A 22,756-nucleotide genomic window follows, 5' to 3' on the forward strand; every position below is an offset into this window, starting at 1 on the left:
CTCGGAGCATCCGTCCCCCCCGGGGCGGGGAGCGCTGGTAGCCCGGGGAACGGAACCCCAATCCCCTGTGCACGGAGCTCTGGTACCCCGGAGCCCCAGTGCAGTGAGCCCCGGTACCCCTGAGCCTCGAACCCCCGGGCATGGAGCTCTGGCACCCCGGGGTACGGAGCCCCAGTCCCCTGGGTGCACAGAGCTGGGGTACCCCAACACACAGAGCCCCGACCCCCCCAGTGCTAGCCCTGCTAGCCTGGAGCAGGGAGCTCTGCCCCCCTGCCCAGGTATCCCCAGCATGCAGCACCCCACTCCCTCAAAGCAGGGAGCCCCAGTACCCCAGTTTCCCCTCTGAAGGGTGCTCTGGTACCTGCAGCATATGGGGCCATATCAGCCCCCCTGCACAGAGCCCTGGGTCCCCGCCTTGCTCCAGCCAGCTTGGGAAAAGGGGTGCCGTGCCTGGGGGTTACACTTCCACCTCTCTTCACCCCTGCCCTGCGCCTCACGCAGACAGCAAGCGTGGTAGGGCTAAATTATTTCCCGCTTTTCTGTCCCTCCTCACCTCTTGTGAACCCCTGGAATGGCATTCTGTGTTTGTCAAAGCCCTTGGTTTGGATGATAACCCAGCCGGTCCGAGCGCCCTTGCTCCCAGACCGCCAGCTCAGCTGATACTGGTGTCACTGGTTTGTGTGGCAGGTCAGGGCACTCACACAGCTCTTATCTCCCACCTCCGGATGGGCAAACAGCCGTTTGTCCACCCAAAATCCGCTGTGGGCAGGAGATGTAGTGCTGAATGAGTACAGATCTCCTCTGCCCCTAGCAAACAGGATCTGGATGTGATCCGGAAGGTTCGAGCGTGCAACGCCCCCGGCTGAGCTCGGTGCTGGCTGTGAAAGGCCGTGACAGGAACAGCTTCAAGCTCAGCACCCCTGGGCCAGGCGTTGGGGCCTGTCCTCAAGGCGTGTGACAGCGTGTGGCGGTGTGTGACAGTGTGCCAGCAGCTAGCCAGGGATTTTGCAGGGCTGTGATGTGGCCCCCTCCATGGGTTGGGTGCTCTGGTAGCAAACGCAGAGCTGCTTCCTCCTACTCTTGTTGGACCAGTCGCTCCCACCAGCCCTGTGGGTCCTGCCAGCTCCCAGAAGCGGCTCTGGCACAGGAGGAGCAGCTGACAGGAGGGGAAAGCTGGTTGTCTCCTCTCCAGCTGCGCTGTGGGGGGCTCACAGGCACAGCACGGCTCGCGAGGGACCCGCTTCCACCCTCAGCCCTGCAGCCGACACGTCCTGTGTCGCTGAGCGGTTCCCAGCGCTCAGGGCAAACCCTTGGGAATCATTTGCTGCACACTGAATCCTCCACCGCTCTATTTTCTTCCCAATTTTATCTACGGACAGCAAGACAGGTGTGTACCAGAGGCCTGAGGTGCGGAGGGAGACAAGCTGAAGGCCAGTGCAAAGGTTGCTCCCTTTCTTGTTACACTCCCTGTTGCCAGAGACAAGGTCAGCCTGCCTCCTTTCACAACCATTCCCTTACAGACTAAGATTTTCCCTGAGGTCAGATTATCTCTTTGGCACCAGAAAAATCCTCTCTAGCAGCTGTTCCAGCGAAGCAAACATCCCCTTCCACTGGAACAGGGGCTTTGCAACACCCTCTCTCCCTCGGATGAGCTGGAAGGGTTTCTCCTGTAACTTCACCAACCACGTCACCGGACAGCGAGCTATTCCAGCAACTCCTCTTCTTCCTGGCGGATGGAAGGGATGGAATTTATCTGCCTACCCATGGAAATAAGCAGGAGCTGGGCAAGGGCTCTTCCGCAGCCTGCTTTCTGCCTCTCACGGAGGAGCTGTAAGCTGGGGTCTCATCACACTTTTCTTGTGTTCGTGACCCTCCTACACATCACCACTGTTACTAGCAGAAAACACCACGAGGTTCCCAGGCCCCTCGTGCCAGCCCACCCCGGGCAAACCAGCAGCTCTCACCAGGATGAGTTGCCGAGGGCTCCCACTGGCCCCTTCGTGTCCAGCTGGGGGGATCTCTCCGGCTCTGGTGCAGGATCAGGCCTCACAGACACCGTCAGCTCTGCCAGGAAGAGCATAAAGGTTACTCCAAATCGGACTTCCAGTGATTCAGCTGCCAAAAATTATGCCACGTGCCAGCTCAGGTTTAAAAACCAACATTTCTCAGATCTGTCAGAACTTCACCTCATTAATCCTCCATTTCAAAGGATATGAATCGCACCTACCAGTACAGACTGGTTTTTAACATCCACATTAATTTTCCCTGCAATTGTTCAACCTTTCAAACAACAGTGCTGACTCCTACTGTAATTTCCATCTGAAAAGAACTTTCCTAGGACCAATTTCCAAATGTGATGTCAAAGGATTTCAGCTCTGGAATATCACCTGGGAGGTGTCTTGACATCCGCTTGTGGCTCCAAGAGGTTTTGGGCTGTTTAGGGCTTTGCCTCTCTTTTGGACACAGAGGTGATCGGTGATTTAAAAGTGCTTTGAGATCCTGATACGAGAGGTGTTACTAGCTGGTGGACATGGAAACTGGGGGGATAAAAGCTTAAGAGCTAACTCTAATCAGCTTAACCAGGCAATTGGAAGAGCTGTGTTGGGTATGGAAGTTTCTGTTCTGTTAAGGATTTTAAAACCTCAGTGTGAAGTGGAACAAAACACCCAAAATTTCAACACACCCCACAAGGGGAAATAAGAACTAAAATTTCCTTTCAAATCTGCTGGAACGTTTCGTTTCAATTTCAGCTTTAGAAACGCATGCACTTTAAACCCTTTTTTTTTTTTTTTAAAAAAATAAAAGAAACCAAATTTGAAATATCTTATTTCAACAGCAGAAGAATGCAGTTCCCCAGCCAGCTCCCTGGGCTCGGGACCGAAGTGTCTGTACCGAGTAACGCACTAGCTTTGTCACCCCCTAAAAGAGGTGAAAGCACCGTGACCCAGCTCTGCCCTTCCACAGCATCCTTGTTTGCTCGAGCCCAGCACCTCCTGCCCGTGGCACCAAGCTGGATGAGGCCCTTGGAGAAGACACAACCCCCCTCTCCCTCCTCTGGCCAGCCTGGCCGAGCCAGGAGGGGATTTTGAGTCTGATCCAGAACTAATGGATTTGGCACACATTCCTCGCTGCTGGCAAACAGGCCGATGGGCTTTTCGGCCCCTAGCCCATTCAGATGGGAATCGTGCTACCAACCTACATAACGCCCAGAAGTGTATTAAGTGACTCCAGGAGGGACAAAGGCACAGAGAATCACACGCCAGCTGCCAGACTGGCTCTCTCGAGAAGCTGGATGGCAGAGGCTTTTTTATGCTCCTAAGAGACCACAGGCTTTTGGCTGAGGTTCCACCTTTATTTCGGATTTATATAATCTGAACTAGACTTTGGGCAACAACGAAACGGTGGAAGAGGATATAAAGAAAACAGGCAAATGGAGTCTTTTCTCAGTGTTTAAAATAGGCAGTTTCCAAAGGAAAAAAAGAACCTAAAATGAGATTTCAGTTTTTTCCTTACAACTGTTCTTTAAAAAGTTTAATTCAAGAGGCACCGCCGTGTTGCTTTCTGATAACATATGAAAGACTCACATCAAATACTGTCAAGAAACAAAAGTAGAAGTCTATTTCCAAGTACTATAACTGTTAAGAGAAATGACAAACAAGCCACTCTAACTGCAAAACAGTTATTTGGATACTGAACAAGTACTCAAGAGTAGCTTTTGGAGAGTAAACATGCATGTAGTTTGTAAAGTTTCCCAGTGCTGAGGACAACAGCAAGACTCCCGGGGAGAGATTTCTCACCCAGCTGTGCTGAAGAGGCTGCTGGCAACCCTGCAGCCAACGAAGCATCTCCCAGCACTGCTTCCCTCCACAAACCCCAGTCAAACCGCTCTCACCTTCCAAAGGTCTTTCTGCAGCCGCTGAAATTATTTCACGCGGTCACCGCAAAGATGTCCTCCCGTGGGAAAAAAAAAAAAAAAAAAAAGAGTATTGTCCAACTTTCAGGAGACCTTCATCTCGTCTGCTTTGCTTGAGGTGAAACCAGGAGGCTTCTGGAAGCTGCCCAGCACGTTTGGGACAGGCTCGACTCGGCAGGTACCGAGAAGTGCCAGCTTCCACGTGGCAGCGAGCATCCCAAATTCAACAGCCTCCTTCTCGGCGATATTAGTTCCAGTTCCTTTAGTAAAAAGCCTACTGTCATCCTCAGCACTTGCCTGAAAACTCAGTCCCCAGACACCGCGTAAGGTTTTAGCAAATAACGTGGGCAGCGCTCACTCTCGTTCTGTTCATTTTCACTTTTAATACCGTGCTCCTCGGCTTCCCGTTTAAAATGCAGAGACACGTTATCTTTCATCGCTGCACTCAATACAGTTTGCAGGGCATTAACCTTGGCTCTAAGTGTTCGGAATTGATCTTCTGGTTTCCAATTCCAGTGTTCAGATCCCCAAATTGCTGGTCTGCAGAGACTAATTTGCCACCGAAATAATCCATTTGTCGCTGCAGGATTTTAAATCAAGGCTCCATTTTTGCAGCGATAGACTGTAAATGCAGTAGGACTTTTTCCACGATTATTAGTTACATCAATTTCAGAAGCTTCTCTGCATGGAGGGTTGGATGATAACACAGCCTCAGGGGCAGAGCAGGGAGACTCGGGAGGCTCAGCTAATTGGAAATTAGAGGCAAGAAAGAAATTCCTTGGACTCTTAGCCCAAGTGGATATTAAGCTTTTAGCAGATGTATTTAAATATAAAGAAAGGAACATCACACAGAAGCAGTTTTAGACAGACAACATCTTTCCTTCAGCTTTTATGTCTTGCAGCTCGAGAAAGGAGCCACCAACCAAGCAGCTGCACGGCTGCTGGTCCCCGACGGGCCAGTAAACCCCACCAGACCCCCTGCTCCGTTGACTGCTGCACACACAACCCCTGGCAGGTCCCCCAGGCAGCTCCTGCAAAGCCACCACCTGCCCCAGTACGTGCAGTTCCCCAAACCGGGCAGCTATCACAGAGAGTGACCCCAGGTCAGAGGCTCTGGGTAGTTATTAAGGGCAGACGGGGTAATACCTGCCGGTCGTTGTGTGACCCACGGGGTGTGTTTGAGCTGGCAGCGCTCACCCCCGCGGTGCTGCTGGTGGCCACGGCCACAGGCCATGTAGGGCCCTGGGCCCCCCCTGCCCCAGCCTCTGAATTGCACTTGGGCAGCTGTGTGGGCTGGGAAATTGATCCACGTTAAAAATAATACAGGGAAAACAAAACAAGTTATTTTTAACCCAAGTCAGTCCCATGATCTGGAAGGTGGATCTGCGAGACTGTCCCTAAAGAAGGTGTTATTCAGTTGTTCTACAGGTACCCGCGGACAAATAGGTGCATTTCTGATAAATTAGTTTATTTTTCTTCGTTAGTTCTTCATCTCACAACTTTAAAATCTGTACATCTTTGGGAAAGGCATCGATTTAAAATTTTTCATAGCTCTCCAGCTGTAAAGCTACTATTATTTAAAGCAGTGGCTTCTTCACATTTAAGCTTTGATCCTTTATAATAAATGGCCATGAAGCAGATACTAAACAGACGTCAAGTCGATTCACTCACAGCAGCCAGCTTTTTAGTGCAAAGTTTACATCCAGTATCTATGCACCGGGGGATTATTTCAATGAGGAATGAGGACTTTGTGTGCAGGGTAACCAGACAAACACCGTGCGTGCTGAGAACGGGGTGGCTTGTCCAAGCAAGTTACACAGATGAGGGAAAAGCAGTATGTGCAAAACTGCAAGCTGTGAAAGAGTAAAGACTGAAGTGGCAGGCAGGCAGGCAGGCAGGGGACACGGGGCAGCAGGCAGGCAGCACACGCTCCTGATGCACATACTGAAAATGTGAAGAACTGAGAAACGTGTCTGGGCTGGCGCTCAGAGGATGAGCTGTGACCCTGCGATGTGATCTCTTCATAAGCAGCCCGCAGAAAGACAAAAGCGCTGTCACAATTCGCAGCAGACAGGTTCGTAACCGTTTGAGGGCTGACAGGGATTTGCAGGGAGTCGCAGGGACAGACTCCCTCCTCTGGTGGTATCTTTATCTGCTGATAATAGTGAACCACAGGGCTCCCAACGCTTCTGGGTGACAGCAGCACTGAAGCAGAGGTGGACAGCACACAGAAAAATGGGAAATTACTGGTTTTGTCTGGTGTTCTGTGCTGGCAGACACACACGACCGGTGCAGGTCCTCTCACCCAGCATCGCTGCAGGACAGGCTGATCACGCAACACTCGAGCTATCCACGCTATGCCAAAAGGAGAAATGTTATGGATGAACTGGAAAGGCCTTGATGGACTTGAAGGACAATTAGCACCATCATAAGGCAGCTAAGAAATTTGGACTATAAACAAATGCCATTTGCAGATGTGCAAACAGAGATGCAGAGGCTCTGCCAGCCGATGAAGTGTTGGCTGTGATTTCTGGTAAGTGGAACTCCAAGAGCCGATTCAAGTGCTGTTCTTACTACAATCTTATAGGATTATCCGGCTTCATGAGATATACAGCAGGAATTACTGCAGAGAGGATTACAGGTGGCGTAAACCATGGGAACGGGGAGAACGAGAGCATTTGGGATCACCGGGAGGGTAAGAACAAGCAGCTGAGAAGCCCGTAGCAGGCAGCAGCACAGCAGCAGAGTTCTCAACCCATCTCAAGGCAGCCCTGACCTTTGCTGGGGAAGGTTGCGGGGCTGTTTATGGGTACAGAGCACCCCGATTTTTCCCAAAGCAGCACAACGCCCCGCGGAGAGGGCACGTGCACTGCCAAAGCCACTGGAGGGGTGGACACGGAGCTGTCGGTGGTGCAAACTGCCTGTCCAGGCTGGCTTCTAGCTACTCCCCCAAAGCTCCAGAGTAACCTTGCTGGGTTTTGCTCGAGACATGTTTATTAGCAATAGCAAAGGGTGTGAAACAGGCCCAAAAGCAGATGAGAAATTTGCAATGGATCAGCATTTACCCTGAACTCTGTTTAGAGAAGTGTTACACCCAGGCTGGGGAACGTTTGCACAAGAATTCCTCAGAGAGCACATGCTGGAAACAGGGTCAAGAGTTAACATCTGATGTAAATGGGCATTTCTGAGCCTGCAGTTGGCTGGGCCCAGATCATGAGACTAAAAGCATGGCTTAAACCATATTTGGACCCAGATTTTTGGAATTGAAGAAAACCCCTTAAATGAACAACAGACCACCAGCTCCCCAGGAACATCCAGCACACCATCAATAAGGCAATACTTACACGAGCACTACCTTCAGATTTCTTTATACCACCACGTAGGGAATGTTTGCAGCTACAGAAGGGAGGAAGGCAGGGTGTGCTCCCTGCAGCCAGCCCCTCAGGCCAGAACAGGAGGCAGGACTTGTTTGAACCAAGCGATGCACGGCAGCGGTCTGGCTCTGCAGCTGTACCCAGTACTCCCAAGTTTAGGAAGAAAGGAAAAACAAATTGGTGTCCAAAGAGTTCACAATGGAAATCAAATGTTAAAACAACAAGTTACAGGCAAACAAAACAAGGGCAGTTTGGGCAGGGTTTGCTGGCGGCTGTACGTTTCCTGAACAGACCCCACGGCTGGTGCTGCGGCATCTGAACGAGCAAAGGTTTGGGAGAGCAGGTTAGGTGGAAGGAGCGAGAGGAAAGGTGCATCCACGGCCTTTCTGAGGTGATGGCAGAGTTGTGGTTATCCAGAGAGCTTTTTAGAGTTGAAACAGTCTTCACTGAAAAGTTACCATTTACGGAGACAACTAAACCAACAGAAGGGTACGGGCTAAACCCTGAGCACTAGCAATATAAACACTGTCCCTTTTGGAAGAGCAAATGATGAAATCATACATACATCACACCCTTCCTGTGTAAACAGGAGTGCCAACATGAGAAGACATGCTTTGTAAACTGTATGTCCGGCTGGTTAGAGCTTTGCTGTGTCGCTCTTGAGGGCTGCAGAGAAGATCAGTGAGGCCAAAAGCACTTCTTGGGGTCAGACTTGGGTGGTTTCAGGCACTTCCCTAGCTTCTCACAGCCTGGAGGAGACCAGTTCTGTTAAAAACAAACAAAAAATATAGAGAAAGATGACTCATACCAAGTATCTGCTGAGCCCTGTACCCTAACCAACCCTTTTTGGTTGTCACAAAGACACTCTTATGTCTCGTTTGGAAAATGAAACTCCTCTTGTAGCTGATGCTCCTGGGCTCATCAACTTCCCAACTCCAAATACCATTAAAAAAAAAAGCTTTAGGAAAGATAACAAATCCTTCTGCAGCAGATGACTCGCTCTTCTGGGACACAGTGGTCTCTCCTGTACCAATGCAGCCCGCTGGGACTCTGGTGACCTTCCTCTCTTTCCTGTAGTAGCATGGAGCAAGCAGACCATGAGCTGAAACCCCCAATTTTCCTGGGATCCAGAAAAGAGTTACCATTCTTAGCACTGAGACATCCACACGCTTTCTTGAGGAAACGAGCAAAAAGCAACAGAAGGCCAAGGGTGTGAGAGAGAGAAGTATGCTGGTATTTTCATGAGCATTTTGATGGATGAATTCGTGAACAGATGGAGCAGGAGGCATTTATGAGACAACTACTCCAGTGCATGCAGACCAAAACTATTTGCTTCCCTTGTTTCCATGTTGCTTGAACAACCTTCCTCCAGCATGTGTACAACAGAGAAACACCATCAGCAAGGAAACCCCCTGCAAACATCAGCTTCCGAAGGGATTAACGGAGGAAGGAATTTGGACAAAAACTCTTTTCAATTTCATGGGGTTTTTGCCATTTAAAATTTGGGACTGCGGTAATGTGAACGGCAGGTTACAATTCCCGTTCTGCCTTCACAAATCTTTGGCGTTCGTTCTCTGTCCCTCCCTCTCTCAAGGTCTAACCAGTCACGGGAGATTCCTGCTGTCGCCTATTAAAGGTCAGTTCAGCTCTGACCTATTGCCTTTCATTTGGTTTATTTTTATCCTTCAAGTCATTTACATTTTCTTGGCATTAAATTCCTATGGAGGAAAAGCTTAAACCCAGAAAAAAATGACGGGTTTCTATTCCATACAGCTGACAACAGATGGCAGTGAGACACCAGCTATCTCTGCAGAAGGAGCAGGCCACAGAGGGGAGCTTTGGGGGAAGGCACCTTGCTGCACCAAGGCCTCCAGCCGGTTTAAGAACAATTAATGCTGTTTTCTAAATCTGTTTCTCAATTTTAAAATGCACAACCACCGCTGGAAATGTCCGATGCCTGACTGCTGTGTAGAAGCAACAGACATCCAAAGAAATAAATGAAATGTTTGTTCTTTTGGAAAAGTAAAAAAGAAAATCAAATTGTTTCTGCTTCAGTCTCGCAGTGCAAGTCGGCTTTCCTGGGTTGGTGCTGCCAGTGCCGAGAGCCCTGAGGACTCTGCAAGTCAAGGCCAGCACCGTCAGGCCAGCACGGCTCCACTGCACAGAGTAATTTTTCTGACACTTCCACAGGAGGAAAACACAGCAGAACTGGCTCCCCGGGAGCTTCAGCTACACTGCTGGTGGGATCCACCACAGATGGGCCAGCAAACACTTCCCCTGCTCAGGAGGGCTGATGCTGCTGAGCTCCCATCAATCCCAAGACTGCAGTAGCTACAAAACGATCCATCTGCTTTGCTCATGGATAAGTAAAACTGATTCTTTTCCTCTGTCCCAGAAAAGATATTAAACGCCTGTATCAAATAAATGGGTGACAGAATGTAGAGACAGTGTTGGACATAATATTAGCAGGTGATCTTTATCTCCCAGCATCCCCCAAAGACAGATTTAGGGCCCAATCAACCCCAGCAATACTATCACTCCAAAAAAGATGTGGTTACTTCCCTTCTGGTCTCAAAAGGCAGTATTTTTGCCTGTTCATTTTAGTTTTGTGACTCTGCAATCAGCCTGTTGGGTGTTTATATAGAATAGACAACTCGTAATGTTTTCTGCTGGGATTTGAACATTTCTCCTGGGATTAGAATCCCCCCCCGAGCCCACCAGGGAGGGTTTTCTGCCTCAGACAGCCTGAAGGATCTGCCTTGAGCTTGGCCAAGCACTGGAGCAGCCATTAGCTGCCTCTGCTTAGACACTAAGCAGAACTAGGCTTGGCCAAGCCCTGGCCATGGCCGTAGCCAAAGCAGAAGTGGCAGTCCACGGTCTGCAAAACTTCTACTCAACTGAGACAGAACAAGGGAGAAGGGAGAAGACTGCCTCTCAGTAGCCCCAAGGAGAGGGCTGGTGTACAGGGCCCAGTATGGGACCTCCAGTCCAGCACTTTTTCCCTTACACAACCCAAAGACACTGTTTGTTGACAAACAGGGACACCAGATGTTGTCACAGCACCTAAACACACCGCCCCAGGGTAGCTGCAGACCAGCGGACTGTGCCTACACTTTATGAACCAGCTCTGGAGTTGGAGTTAGCACAGAAGAAATGCCTTTACAGTGAAGGTCTCTGGCAGCTGCCAGGCACTGGGGAGAGTGCCTGAACCCAAAAGGTCCCAGAGGAGCACAGAACAGCGTTTATTAAGGGAAAAGTTGAATAATGAAAGAAAACACAGAAACAATGGTCCTTCAAATCTTTTTCCTACTTAACATCCAAAAATAAAGAAGATGTGACCAAGCTAAAAATGATCTTTGCCTTCTTACTAAGGCTCCACATTCTGTACTTTGCTGTCTGGGGATAGACCCTAAGCAGCAGGTACTGACTCTTGGTTTCAGAAGATTATTTCAGCATCAGAAAGATTTTTGCCTGTTACTATTTTGTGTCAGTCTACAGGCACATCCCTTTAGACTACACACACTCTTGTCATCTGACAACTTTACCTCCTACAAACCATCCAGTTTCTTTCCCAGGTTCTCAACAAACCCAGCAGCATTTGACAGGAAAGCCAAACTGTAACTTTCCAAAATGCGACTTGAAACAGAAAACTGAATTGAAAATGTTCATCATGTTTCAAACCACACTCTGGAAAAGTCAGGCATGGGTGGAACTGGAGGAGACCAAGCAAGACCAAAGATACTCACACACATCACTGAGAAAAAGCCACTGACCCAGTCCCACCGCTCAAAAGAGAGGACTTTTGAGATTTGCAGAAGGGCATTAGAAAGGAGAAGGAAGATCTACAGCTGTGGATAGTGCCCTATCTCTAAGGAAGGAAGCCACAGCGTTTATCACAGCATGTTGGTAGACTTTCCAGACCTAACCCCGCTCGCTCTGTACAAGCCTCACAGGTACCAGCCAGCCCTTCACACAGCCGAGCGTGCATCTCTCCTCCATCCCCTCCCAGCGCTACGTGACATCTTTAAGCCTTTACAAAATACGTTTTAAGCTAAGGATCCTCAAATGTCTTTATGCTTTAACAGCTCACCATGACGGCCTTGTCGCACACGTTAAGCTGCGGCTGTCCTGGCACCACAGTGGCTTTGTGCTGCTGGACAGTGACAGATATTCGCTCCATAGCCCTCTGGTATTCATCGCTGGCAAAACTAGAAAAAAACCACAGATGTTATTAGTAGGGCTTCACACACGACATCTGTACAGTGCTAGCTCAGAAGACTTTTCCTGGGCCACAGCAAAGGTAAAGAGGATGTAAACACGCTGGTGACACTAATTGCCCCAGAGGGCCGTGGGGGAATGAAACACGTGGGCTGAGAGAGTCCAGCCTGGCTGGGCCCGGAGGCCGTGGGTCTGAGCTGCTCTGCTCAGGGCAGCGAGGCTGGCAGATGGTCTGCCCTCCCCAGGAAGGAAGCACACGGCTCCTGGCAGATCATCTCTCAGCATGGGGCTTCAGCTTTGAAACCTGCTAGTCCCAGCGGCCCCCAACGCGTCACTTCATAATCGGGCGGATACGCCGCGCGCTGGCGTCGAGTCCCAAGGGGGATCTTCTTGGCAGAGGTGGCACATACAAAGAAAGGTGCTTTTAGGGTTGTCCTCAAGCTGTGCCTTAAACGACCATTGGGGGAGACTTCCCAGACACGGGACAAACACCTTGACAGATGCGTCAGCACTAAGTGTGCCAAGGCAATCCTTCCGGCGTGTCACCCACGAGGTCACCCAGCTCTCTGCGCATTCATCCTCCCCTCTTTCAAGTGCTTTTCCATAACACGTGCACCCCGCAGAGGTGTTTATCGCAGGGAAACCAAGGTAGTGTCAATATTTTGTTTTTCAAGAGCGTTCTCAAGCTAAAGGTTTCAAATACAGCCGTTGGTGAGTAAAACTTCACAATCACCAAGTAAGATGAACTAATATTATGCAAACAGGAAGATGGAGAAGAAGAATAGAAGTGACTTGTCCAAGACAAGAATACCTCCTCCATTTCGCAACATCCACCCCGGGGTTCTGCCCCATCTACATTCTTCCGTTACTGCTTTATTATTCCAAGCTGGGACCCAGCTGTCATGCTCCAAGCCCTCTTACAGGGTTATAAATTACCAGATTTTTATCCACCCGATTACTCCAGTAGGTACTTGTTTAAGTGGTTCAGGGTGTACTTCACTAATACTTCAAGTATTTATAAAATGGAGGATTACTACCCAATGATCTCATTTTGTCCATCACGTTAAGAGTCACTTAAAAAACAGAGAGCGGCAAATTGCTTTTGAAGATAAAAGAAACAATGCAGCTTGGTCCTGACCTCAGGCTCCCTTTGCTTACAGTCCAAGCTGGCCACCAGCCCCACACTCCAGCTAATTTCCTTCTCCGAAAAACAATCACATTTCGAAGCCCAGTAATGTGCCAACAGTTTCCAGTAAACCCTATAAATATCACATCTCGGCAACCATCCAGGGAGAAGCTGATTGTGGGGATGGGCCTGAGCTTTGCTGATAGAGAACCGGAAGGGCATTTGAAATGACAAGCTCGAGCAAACTAATCTGTTGCTCTCACACCCAGCTAGCTGTGTCCTGGCGGAGAGGCGATCGCCGGCACCGGCTGTGTGATCTGTACGGACCACCCTCAAATTCAGACTATTTTTGTGAAGCTCCCCAATTTGCTTGCTCCTCTCCCCGCACATCCCACCTTAGCTCTCGCGGCGGCCAGCCGCTCACTCCTGCCCTGCCCCAGCCACTGCAGAAAACAGGCTCAGGCAGAAGTTTGGGAGCTGCCAAAGCCCATCTCTGACTCACACCCTGATGAGGACACTCAAGGCAGCAATCCCTTGGCTCAGCCCGTGTTGCATCCCAGTGGCACAATGGCCTTTCAGTTTGGTGAGATTTTATCTGGAAGCCCTCTGGTCGCATTTCAAGCGCGCAGGATTGCCGGCCTGGCAGCACGCTTGGAAAAAAAAAAAATCAAAACAGATTTTTTAAAAGAGGCAGAGAGGGTTTAAAGCTAACCTGTGCTGACACGCAGAGGACAGCGAACGCGGGAGAGCCTGCACACGGAGAGAAAAGGCTGCAGAGACAAACACACCGAGGGAGTCTGTCTAAAACCGCAGGCGAGTACCAGGGATGCACGTCGGAGCTGGAGAGGGGATGAAATGGGGGAGCAGGAACACTGGAAAGCCCTCGTACTCTAGTGATGGAAACGGAGAGGAAATGCAGCTTTAGGGAGACACGTGTATTCAGCGTTTCAGATGTCTAATGCACCTATTGCAAGCTCTTCCAAACCCAAGATAATCACACTTTATTAAGACCCTCATATTAAGGATTAATATGAATTAATACATATTTTAATTAATAGTTAGAGCCTAACAGATACTCTAGATATCAAATCATTCAATGCCTCCTCCTGCTGCTCCTGTAACTATCTAATGTGTTTATTTCTGTCACATACTTGTGTCATCTCTCCAGCATTTATCATCTTCTTTTGGAAGTGAACCCGTAAGATAAAATGTTGCTGCTAACTAATTAAGCTCCACAGCATCTTTGCAAATATTTAAGTGCTGAAGAGATAGCCCAATTTCATCCATCGAAACGGCTTTTCATACATAGGATTCCAAATTAGCTATAATCTGGACAGACCAGTGGAAAACACAGCTGTGGTCTGGATGAAAGATAAACAATATGTTGTCACGACTGCTGCTTTTTGCTCCAAATATGCCAGTCCTGTTGCAGTGAAAAAAAAAATATCTCTTTTTTTGCTATAATCTCAACTACTGCATTTATCCACGGCATTGTTGCTCATTAGCAACGTAAGACACGCGAATGCTGCAGTATAACGACGTAGGCTCAGAGTCATTTAAGTCATCTTCTTGCTTTAATTCCCATGTTCAGGACACTCCTGGCTTTTTCAGCTAGCTCAGCAGTGACAAGAAATCTTGGCCTAACCTCAGCTCCTGGTGGTTTTGAACTGCTCTCCCCTGCAGCTTCTACACTTTTAGATTATTTCAGCACTTAGCATAGGCTGAATGACTTCCCCGAAGCATGATAGAAACAGCTTGGCACATAGAAAAGACTTGCACTTCTCACGTAAGTACAAAGCTGGCTAAAGCTGAAGAACATGTATAGATTAGGCTCCCAAGTCATACCACTAACCTACAAACCTTGTCTCAGTAGGGCTTAACGTGCTCTTAAGCTGGCTAAACCTGTTGACACGAGCTTAAAACCGATCGCAGCTGTCTTCCTCGCGTTGAAGTACACGACAGCGACGGACCGCGAGCGCGGGAAGGTGTCACTCAGTACTGGAAGATCATCTCAGATCGTCTTCGGATGCCTCAATTAAACACATCGACCCATCCTCCTGCTGCAGGGGGTCCCCAGGCACAGCAGGGGCTGCAATGCCTGCAGGATGGCACCAGCCGGGGGTTGGTATTCCTGTCTTGGCCCCACAGAGCTCCCCACTCCTCGCTCGGGTGAGCTCGGGTTTGGCTCAGCCCTGTTTAGCTCCGCAGAGCGCGCCAAGATCCAACCTCTGTGCAGTGATTTGTAAAGTATGTACTGGCTGCGTACGGGGAGGGGGGTTAAAACTGTCTCCAGCCCTAAGCAAGAAGCGCATTTTGAGACAAAATCTGCCAGAGAAGACTGCCTGTAATCTGTATGTAAGACGGGGATAATTACTTCATGGTAATCAGAGTTGTTAATGGAGCTGGGAACCTCTCTTACATGGAGTCCCATCATTTCCCTGAATGCGTATGCAGGACACACGGGCAGGGTTTGCCACATTCTCTGTTCTAAAAAAAGATATTATCATCTATACAGGTGTTCGGGCATTACTGTCTGCTTGAAGATCCAGCCCTCGCTGCCTCCGGGGCACGCTGCATTTTGTATTCTAGTTCAACAATCCTGCAGAAGGAGAGCTGGGAATAGCACTGGAAGAATGAGAGGGTGAGCAGGTGGTGTTGTGAGGAGTTTGCTAAAAGAGATCCCCCAGCGTACACAAAATTATTCCACGCTCAGAATGAGCGAACGGAGTGGACAAAGTCCAGGGTCATTACACTAATTGACACTTTACCTCCGGGAAGTCTCTGGAGATCCAATCAGGGCTGGATTGCGAGCGCAGGGTCCCAGGCACAGGTGTGGCCTGTGCTTCCTTCATTTAGTGTAATTGTGCCTTGGCAATCTGTTCCCATCTCCTCCCTCGCCAAACAGCTCCAGTGGAACCTGCTCTGCTATTAACCCCACCGTGCCCTACACTGAAATTCAGGTTTGGAAGAAGGAGGGTTCGTCTCGCACGCTGCTTTCGGTGTTACAGCTCTGGTTTCATCTCGCAGCCGTCAGTCTTCCACTTCCACGTCTGCTCTCAGCCCGAGCTGTAGGGAGAGGGCCAGGGCCACTCTCTAGTCATAAATACACCCTCAAATAGATCAGAACTGGAGCAAATTAAAGAGCATTTCCAGCGTGTTTTTTTTTTTTTAAATCTAGATGTTGATGGTTTATACCTTATCCTGATGATTCATGTATGGGCACAGCACATTATGTCTATCCTGGGAGTGACAGGACCACGTTATTATTGAGAGGAATGTAACAAAATGGGTATTATATAGTGTGCTTCAAGGAAACCTGACAGTGGGCTCTTAATAGCAGCTCTCAGATTTATAGCATGTTTTACCAGACGCGCATGAAGCTATGGGAAGAGCATAAAACTTGGCTAATGACTTGTATATATTTTACTTCCTTCTCCACTAGAATTATTTTAATTAAAAACATTATTTTTAATTGTGAAATACACCCAGATTCAGGTAATTTGATTTTATCTGTTACCAGTGCTTTGAGGCTGCTCAGTGTTATAGTATCCAAGTCTTGATCTTGTCCTATTATTCAGTCTTCCGCAGTTCCTCTCTTCTATTATCAAGTTTATTTGCAATTTAAAGTCTGCACAATGCAGGAGGCAGACAACAGGTTTGGGGCTCTGCTGCTGAAACATGGCAACTTGCAATTACTGGAGAGACTCACAGGGCCAAAGGAAAACAAACAAGGGATCAAAGAAAAGCCTGGAGGGTGGCTCGTACCCCAGTTCACCCCTCCGGCCCAGCAGCATCTGTGGGCCCCCGATGCAAATACCCCCAGAGGTGTGCGGGGCCTCACAAATACTCGGAGTACTGAGGATGCCCCTCACCTGTGTGGATCCTCTAACGGTGTCCACAGCTTTCCTTGCAGCAAGGGGATGTGATTGTGCTGATCCTCTAGCTGGTCAGCTCTTTTGATGGAAGTTTTAACTCGCAAGGTTCAAGAATCCTGCCTTTCTGCTGGATTTCACTGCGAGTGACCACGGTGTTGAAATGGCAGAGGGGATAAAGGCAGAGTGACTTTGTAAAGCCTTAGTCTCTGCGTGGACAGGCGACAGACAATAACCATCTGATTCTCCCGCTAGTTACTTCAGCAGTATTTCCGAATCATAATCTAAGCAATATATTCTTCAGGCTGTTTTCTTGAGGCTGTAGCACTGCCTGGACCCGTCTCTGAAGACAACGATGTCCATTCCAAACTGCGTTTTGCATTTCTGAAGCTGGTTCGTATGGCTTTTTACTTCCAATATTCCTTTTTAGACAGCATCACTCTAGTTACTCATCAAAATACCCGCAGGCTGCTGGTCTGCCACGATTAAGCCCAAGTTACAGGTTGTAGCACACGGCAGAGTGCTGATCCCAGACTGGGCAAAGAGCAGCTATCGATCGAGATGAGTTTGCCTCCAATGTTAGCCCCCAGGCTAGTGACTGTCCTCCGCAGATATATTTTCCTTCAGCCCCCTTCCCTCCAGAGCTGGCTGCGTGCCGGCCGTTGTGCCTGGCTTGCGTGTTTCCGACCACCTTTCCGTGTCCAGCCCCTGCCTGGTTGATGCTCGATGGTTTTTACCAGCATCCCTGCAGTTCTGCACCCACAGCTCCATGGTGCCCACAGCTCTAGTGCTCCTCAATGCCACCTCTCCTGTGGCAGCAGCTTAATTTGCCCCCAGTGCAGCTGGTACCATTTCCTTCTTTTTCGAAAAGATGAGGAGGCAGCATCTCCCCTGGGCAAGATTCTGGCTCTTTGTTATAATGGGTTTTTTTTCCCCTTGTTTTGCACCTTCTCTCTTTTCCCCGCAGCAAGGTTTCTGCCCTGATCAGTAAGGTGAGACTGGCAACTTCTCTAACAGATCCTTTTCCCCTTTAGCTTCCCTTCAGGAGCTTCTTCCCTTCTTTTCTGGCTCCATAACCAGTGCAATTACCTCTCTGATGATTTCCTGGATTTTCCATCTGCTCAAAACAGGCACTTGTGAGCTCTCTTGTTAATTAATGTGTTCTAAAATCATTATGTTCATCAACCAAGCCTTCTCACTTCCATTTTTTCCATAATAGTAAAATCTATTCCCCTAAGTGAAACATGGGTATTTTGATGTTCAAAATTTAGTAAACTCAGTTTTGAACAGAGGCTGATTGCTCAAAGCAGAAGTCACTACTACCCTGGAGTATCAGCAAGGCGTGAGCGTGTTGTACTTACTTGTTATTAAGACTTTGCACCTCTGGCTCAAACTGACAGAATTTCAGAGAATTCTGATAGAAATTCTTTTTACAGCTTTGGAGTCTGACTCAAAAGACACTTTCTACTTCAGTCTGCATTAGGTATTTTGTTAACTGTATTTTAAGCTGTGCCAGCTTTTACTATATATTATTGTGTTCCTCCTGACTGGCAGTGAAGTATTTTAGTAAAGGCTTGTATAAACAGTAATCTGTGACTTGGGTAATAAAACTGACAACTGGCTGTGAAGATGTGACCAACAGATAATTTTACCGAATTTGTCACATATGGTTTGAATGGAGAAACAAGTTCCCTATGTGGTACTTGGCGGACACACAATACCCCAAACATAACAGAATTTAGTAAAGAAAATATCAGATCTTTTAGTTCTGCATTCTGATAAATTTGGTAACATGGGCACCCCACAGTTTGAGTGTTTTTATACAAAGCAAAAACCCCTAGTAATTGCATCTAGGGAGAAAACAAAATACTGCTTAGACTTAGAGAAATGCTTCTTCTTTGTGAACTGCCTAACAAAATCTTATTTATATTTTAAAGTTGAGAGCTATAAAAAAAGAGATATCTTCTGTCCCACAGCCTACACAGATCTAGTCAATCTCTTGGATGACAAAAGACACAAACGGTTCACTTCTCACTTACACAAGGACCAGATAACAAGGTAACTCTTATATAAGTGCAGTTACATTACCATTTTTGGCAACCAAAAGAAAGATTATTTACCAGTAACCACACTTCTGTGAAATGTATTGCCCATATATACCCTGGTATTGCAGGTGTTCTTATCACAAGCACCTCTCCAGATGCCAACTTGCCCTCGTCAGCACCTGCAGGTGTGTTCATGCCCTACCTCATCCTGAAGCCATATAAATGTTGAGCTTGTCCTACGGTGCCAGGCTTCTCTCTACACTAGGACACCGGAGTCCTGCACTTCCTGGGAGAATCCTCCTCCTTCCAGGACAGAAGGGGCTAAGAGCCTGGTAGTGAAGGTATCCGATGCTAACATGGAGCGTGTCAGCCCTGGAGGTCAACTACAGGACAGGGATCGTGCCTCATCCAGCCTGCTGAGGTGATGATGTAAATATGGGCAAGCTCAGGCAGCGTGAGAGCTCATCACCTGCACTGGCTCTGCTCTGAACCTCAGCTACAAAACGTGAAGTCTGTGAGGCTATGGGATTGCTGGGGGGAAGTTCCAGTCCGGACTGAGAAACGCCAGTAATTATCTTTCAAGGCGAAGGGGGAGATAGCACTGTGTCCCCCAGCAGAAGCTGGGGTGCAGGAGGAGCTCCAGCCAAAACCAGAGGGGTGATAGCGGGGAGAAACAGTCACAGGTCTGGTGGGAGGGCCCGTTCCTCGAGCCAGACATGAGCAGGGATGCATGCACAGCCTCACACCGAGGGGAGCACAAGTGCAGGGTGCCATATGGCTCAGAACTGCCAGACGTGTCCTCAACATGATGACAGGACCTGCCTGTAATTGCCTGCCCAGTTTTTCCACTGCATGAAAAGTTCCCCTGTGGGAGATAAGCTTTTGCTCATATTGTTTTCAGGCAGGCTCCAGGAAATCCAGCAAACTGTGTCAGGAAGAGGAAGGACTTGTGCTGCTTCACCATGAGACCCAGGGAACCAAAAACTTTACGTGCTGTCTCCAGATCTTGAAGGACTTGCCTCTTCAGTGACCCCTTTAGCAGGCAGTTCCCCGGCGAAGATTGAAAAGGCTAATCCCCATGTTAGGAGATGAACTGAGATGGCGGCCTGGAAAAAGTCTTTTGGTGTCATGCAGTATCTTGTGCGCAGTGTCACGACCCAAAGATGTTTCAGAGGAGACTGCCTGAGCGTAAGCACCCTGCAAGTCAAGACCGAGCTGACTCATTTGCTCTGAGATCCCCCAGGATCCAAGAGGGAGCCCAAATATAAAAGCAGTAAAGCTCTCTGGAGGCATGTGCAATGCCTGGCCTTCACGTGCTGCAGTGAAACCTCTTAGCTGTGGTTTCCTCCAAACTAATGCAAATCAAGTGATATAACAGATTATTAAAATCATTTTAGGGAGAAGAAAAGGCCGCACTAAAAGAAGAAATAAATTAAATAAAAAATGAGCAAGAACAGGCAGAGGGAACAGGGCATCGGCATGCCAGGCTGCTCCTTCGGTCTCCTTCACAACAGCAGAAAAATGAATAAAATCCAGTCAGATTTAAGAAATCAAAGTGGTAAAAGTAAACTACATAAAAGAGGGAAATGTACCGATAAATTGGGGGTGCAACGTGAATTTTTCTAAATGCTTTGGCGACGTGACAACGCGCCAAAGGAGCCGAGCTGGTGCAAGAGCTGTGTGATGCAGCGTGTTCCTGCGGGGCGGCAGGGGGGCGAAGGGAGCACACACACACCTCGGGCTGGAGCGCGAGCGACCAGCACACCCGGCACGTCCGGACAGACAGATGCACGCTTGGAGGGGAGCGCTGGTTTCCCTTCTGAGAAACATTAGTGTCGGGACTCCCAACAGGCTGTCTGCCAAGGGGGATAATTAAGCTAAATAAAAATACACAACAGTAACAGCTCCACAAATGAGGATAATTTAATTACCACATTCGATATAGGAGACCCACTTCCCATGAGTTTTCCATTGTGACCAGAGAGGAGACAACAGCAACAGAATGTGCTGCAGAAAGGAAGATTCATTTACTAAAAAGAGGCTTTCTATTAGAGTCTGCATATTAAACAACATCACAGCTTTCCATAATCATGTCATAATCTTGCCATAAAATTCAATCAAAGCAACAGCTTGTGAATGACCAAAAAATCAATGGCACCGTATGAGAAATGACTGCAGATGTAACACTGGAATTTATTTCAGTGCTCAATCCGTGGTGGTGGTAAGGAACACCTAAACAACAGGGAAGCAGGTGTCCTGCAAACACCTCTTAGAGAAGAGCTCCTCTCCCTCAAATTCAGAGGAAACACAAACAGAAGGCCAACCACAGTTCACTTCAGACTGCCCGTTTGTTTGATTTTTGGAGAAAGAGGTCATTTCTATCAACTCATCCTCCTAAAATAACATAGTAGTTAAACTGAACGGGGCATAGTCATATCTGGAATCCCAACCCAGTAGTGCAGCTGCACTGAGGTGACGTTAAAATACAAGAGCTGCAGATTTGTTTTATTCATTAGTGCTGAACAGAAAGCGAGAGCCACTGTGCTGGGCTTCTGAAGAGCTGCATCCACTGCGTAATGCATCTCTAGGGTGCTCGTCTGTTAAGTGAGAGAGAAGTGAAAATATTTTTCCTTCCCTCCTCTCTCCGGTGAAAACACTTAGTGGACAGCACAGGCTCAGTTCTTTTGAAAGTAATGGAGTGAATGTATCCACTCAATTATTTAAAACAGTTGAGTAATTGCAGTCCTGTCAGCTCAGAAAACACCTCTCTGTTAAAGCTGCTGCACAAACCCATTTCTGTGCAGGTGGTCACAGTAGCACTAGTTTTCTCTTTATTTATTTCCATATTCTCTGAGTCGGAGCCACTGATGAGGGATGAGGCTGCATGGCCCTGTTTGCAGCTCGTTTTGCCACAGGGTAAAACTCAGTCAGTAGAAGGAAGGAGGGAGGGAGGTGGGGACACCTTGGGAGCTTTTTTTGGAGCTGGCAGGTTTATACGTGGGCTGTGCTGGCTGAGGACTACGTCAATCCTTAGAGAAATCTCTCAGGGCATGGTGTGTGCTGGAGATAAATATTACAATGGTAGGCTTATAGGAAAATAGATTCAGCCAGCCAGGAGAGTCCAAAATGGAACAGGATTGGACAGAAAGTCCTCTTGCTAAAGACCCTCTGGAGAAGTTGCTTCAGCAGGGCCTAGGAGATTGGATGTTACCACGTCTGCCTTCCACAGATTCCAACGCACCAGGAAAAACACCACAGAGTACACAAAGATCACTGGACGTTCCTTGCCTAGCCCCAAAAGACAGAGAATCACAGCTCCAGTGCGCACGCTCACCAGCACCACTGCTTCATTCCACGGCTGCCCTGCACTCAGCCCTGTCCTCTCCAAAAGCCTGAGGTTCGCCTCCTCCACACAGAACAAGAACAACTGGATGGACGAGTCGAGTCATGAACATGTGCACATCCGTCTAACCTGACCATTTGAAAACAAAGGTTTGTTCCTTTCTTTTCACTACTCTCACCAGTAATGGCTTTCTGGGACAGTTTTCAAGCAGTCTGGGAGAAACAGCTACTAAGGCAAATGAATTATCAGCTGACAGTGCTGAGAGTTTTCACCTCTTCGTTAACTGGCTCACCTTAATGGGTATTTCTCTCCAGGGTCCCTCCCCAGGTGGAAAAGCAGTGGCAGGGTAGTGTGCTCCTCCTGTGTATGTGTTGTCACTCCAGAGACATTCTGCCCAGGACAGAAGTCGATGCCCTGCAGTGAAGAGGAGAGAGGTCATCAAGGGTGAAGCAGGGGAGGGTGCAAAATTTTAGCTGATGCCACTTTCTTCAGCACCTTGTTCCAATATACCCGCAAAACCCAGAAGTATTTTAAACAGAGTCCACTTCAGTCTGCAAAATGGATTCTGATCTGATGGGGTAAAATAAGGTGACAATGTTGGCATTGCACTGACATGAAAGCTGAAAAAGGGCTTATGCTCTTGCCTTATAAAAAGGTAAACTCTATCAAATATTCATGAAAATGAAATGGCAAAATAAACCACAACGACACGAAACCATTTAATCATAAAAATTCTGCACGTGGGAAGTATCTTCTCTCTTTGGGTTCTATGGCTTCAAAACACACAGAGAGGATCAGATCACCTGGCAGTTCTGATCCAAAAGCAACAGTCCCAGAGGAAACATCCAGGGCCATCACCGGAGAG

General features: G+C 48.3%; 1 protein-coding gene across 5 annotated transcripts in view; it reads right to left on the reverse strand.

The window, feature by feature from the left end:
- Positions 1–1,964: 1,964 nt before the first annotated feature.
- Positions 1,965–22,756, reverse strand: part of GALNS (galactosamine (N-acetyl)-6-sulfatase) — a 51,194-nt gene continuing 30,402 nt past the window's right edge. Inside the window, exons 12-16 of one of the 5 annotated variants that reach the window (XR_012634180.1) lie at positions 22,184–22,305; positions 11,378–11,495; positions 7,258–8,052; positions 3,893–4,658; positions 1,976–2,064 (exon numbers count right to left, since the gene is read on the reverse strand). Coding sequence is in view for 1 of the 5 variants with exons in the window: in XM_074912999.1 (XP_074769100.1) it covers positions 7,966–8,052; positions 11,378–11,495; positions 22,184–22,305 (327 nt within the window). In the remaining 4 variants the exon portion in view is untranslated. The other 4 variants (XR_012634182.1, XR_012634181.1, XR_012634183.1 and 1 more) reach the window with 4 other exon arrangements.

This window comes from Athene noctua, chromosome 9 (genome assembly GCF_965140245.1).
Source record: "Athene noctua chromosome 9, bAthNoc1.hap1.1, whole genome shotgun sequence".
Taxonomy (NCBI): domain Eukaryota; kingdom Metazoa; phylum Chordata; class Aves; order Strigiformes; family Strigidae; genus Athene; species Athene noctua.